Here is a 2,321-nt window from a genome sequence, read left to right on the forward strand (position 1 = left end):
GCACATGCTTCTATAATTAACAAAATGGCGACGGGAGGTAAGTTGGCCTGATACAGCAGTTATAACATCACTTTTTCTTATCTTGGAGAATGATTTTAGGGGACATGGATCTGCGCATTGACTGTTGGAGTAGAATGGTGTAAGAATTATACTTCTAGCACCAGCCGAGATCGAGATACACCTGGCCAACTGAATTGACAGGGCTTGATGAAGATGAAGATGAAAAAAGGTGGCTGAACAAAACGGCCGGTTCGCCAATTTTTGAATTTCCTCTTAGACAAGGTCTAGAGCCACGCTAGTAGTACCAATGGAGTCCTCTGGTCAAGATAAGGTCCTCTAAGAAGTCTTGTAAGCATAAGAGCTCGTTTTCTCGGTATAGCAAGGCTGCAAAAGTCGTGGCAGCCATTTTGTTTGGGGGTGAATCCTACTTAGTAACGCTACCGCGTTACTAATAGTACAGAGACTTTGACCCAATTTTTGAGCAACTTTAAAAAATTCATAAAAAATCCAAATTCAATCAGAATCAGCTCACACTTTATAGTATCGGAAAACATTATGAAAACTGAGAATTCTCTACTTTCAATTTTGGTGAAATTTGGCCAACGCCCCTGTACTATAGTACAGGGACTTTGACCCAATTTTTGAGCAACTTTAAAAATTCGTAAAAAAATCCAAATTTAATTAGAATCACCTCAAACTTTCTACACATCATAAGAACACGTACGTGTATATGTATCACTAAATTCCATATACATAATTAAAATCAGACTTTAACTAAAACACTCCTCCCTCTCTCTCTTACCTGAGCAATGGCCCATTTTACCAAAGGTCCACAAGCCTTACTAGCATGATTAACAGTCTCAAAGTTATACTCTTTATGTGACAAATAATCTTTCTTCATCTTATTCCTAGCGTCATCAGTAATGTCTTCGGTAGAGAAGTTGGCAATAGTAGGAATAAAGTTCTCCTTCATTATAATCTGTCTGATACTCTTCCAGTCAGTGTAAGGTTCTCCGATTAGCATGCAGATACTTTCCAGCGCCATTTTGATGACCTGATGGGGGTTGTTCAGAGACCTCACTTCAACCAGGTGGGATTTCTTAATTCCCTTCACAGCTGCAAAAAGAAGTAGCAATAATAATAATAATAATACAATAAATATGATTGTAAAATAATTTTATTGGGCTGTCCTGCAAATTTTTGCTCCCTCAGTTATAACTGAATTGACTCATCATCATAATTATGAAGACCGTCATGATGTGTTCATCATTGGGAACAGGCCACGCCTACAACCACACCCACTAATTACCTTGCTGAGCCTCTTTGACAGCTGGTTCCACTTTGGACAAATCGTTAAGCACAATGTCCTTCTTTTGAGCAATATCATGAGTTTGAACCTTCAAAATAAATAATAATAATAATAATAAAACACAAATTTAAGCAGTAATTATAAATTTATTTTCTCTCAGTGTATATATAATTAATCCGTCTCATCAATTCAATATTAAGAAGACCGTCATGATACACTCATCATTGAGAAAACAAGCCACACCCCTGACCACACCTACCTTAAGAGCCTCCTGTATCTCCTGTGACGTTATCTTCTTTTTCTCGGCCTCTTGCTGATCGTGGACCATCTGTTTCAGTTTCTGGTTAGCTAACGTGTTCTTTTGTTCTAGCTCATTCTTCTTTATAGAGAGGCTCGCTTGTAATTCTTCTACTTGTTCGACAGTCTCTCGTATTTTTTGGAGTCCAACGTTTAAATGTAACTGCTGTTCCTCAAGATCTTGTCTCTTCTCATTGTAGAGTTTAACCTAAAAGAGAAAGAAAAGGTACTGGTAATAGCAAAAGTTAATACATTGTAGCCTCTATATAATAGACGCTTTGGGACAAGAAAGTGTCTCTGTTATACAGAGGTGTCCTTTATGTGGAGGTTATTTTATACAGTAAGGAATGTAATTGGTACACTAGGTGCTGTCCGTTAAATGGAGGTGTACGCTATAGAGTGTGTCCATTAAAAGAGGCTTTACTGTATCATTGATCAAGAATCAAATCAAATCAAATTGATCAAATCACTCACATAATGATTGATGAAATCAAGATAGTGTCTTGGTGTTATGGCCATTGTCCTCCCTCCTCTCTTCTGTAGGCTGGTATTAGCTTGATAGAGTGTCTGATGAACGTATACAAAAGCATTAACAATAGACTGTCTGTGAGTAGGAGGCATGGGAAGATCAGGATATACTACTGGGACTCGATCAGGAGGAATATACTGGAGGAGAGAGAGAGAGAGAGAGAGAGAGAGGGAGAGAGGGGGAGGG

At 38.3% G+C, this 2,321-nt stretch overlaps 1 protein-coding gene across 1 annotated transcript in view; it reads right to left on the reverse strand.

Moving 5' to 3' along the window:
• The window catches only part of LOC100640640 (cytoplasmic dynein 1 heavy chain 1-like), a 15,511-nt gene that overhangs the window by 9,821 nt on the left and 3,369 nt on the right, over positions 1–2,321 (reverse strand). The window contains 4 exon segments of the mRNA XM_020004140.1: positions 803–1,116; positions 1,310–1,397; positions 1,569–1,814; positions 2,081–2,272. Coding sequence (XP_019859699.1) covers positions 803–1,116; positions 1,310–1,397; positions 1,569–1,814; positions 2,081–2,272 — 840 coding nt within the window.

The sequence above is a fragment of the Amphimedon queenslandica genome, unplaced genomic scaffold (genome assembly GCF_000090795.2).
Source record: "Amphimedon queenslandica unplaced genomic scaffold, v1.1 AMPQUscaffold_12378, whole genome shotgun sequence".
NCBI classification, from domain to species: Eukaryota; Metazoa; Porifera; class Demospongiae; order Haplosclerida; family Niphatidae; genus Amphimedon; species Amphimedon queenslandica.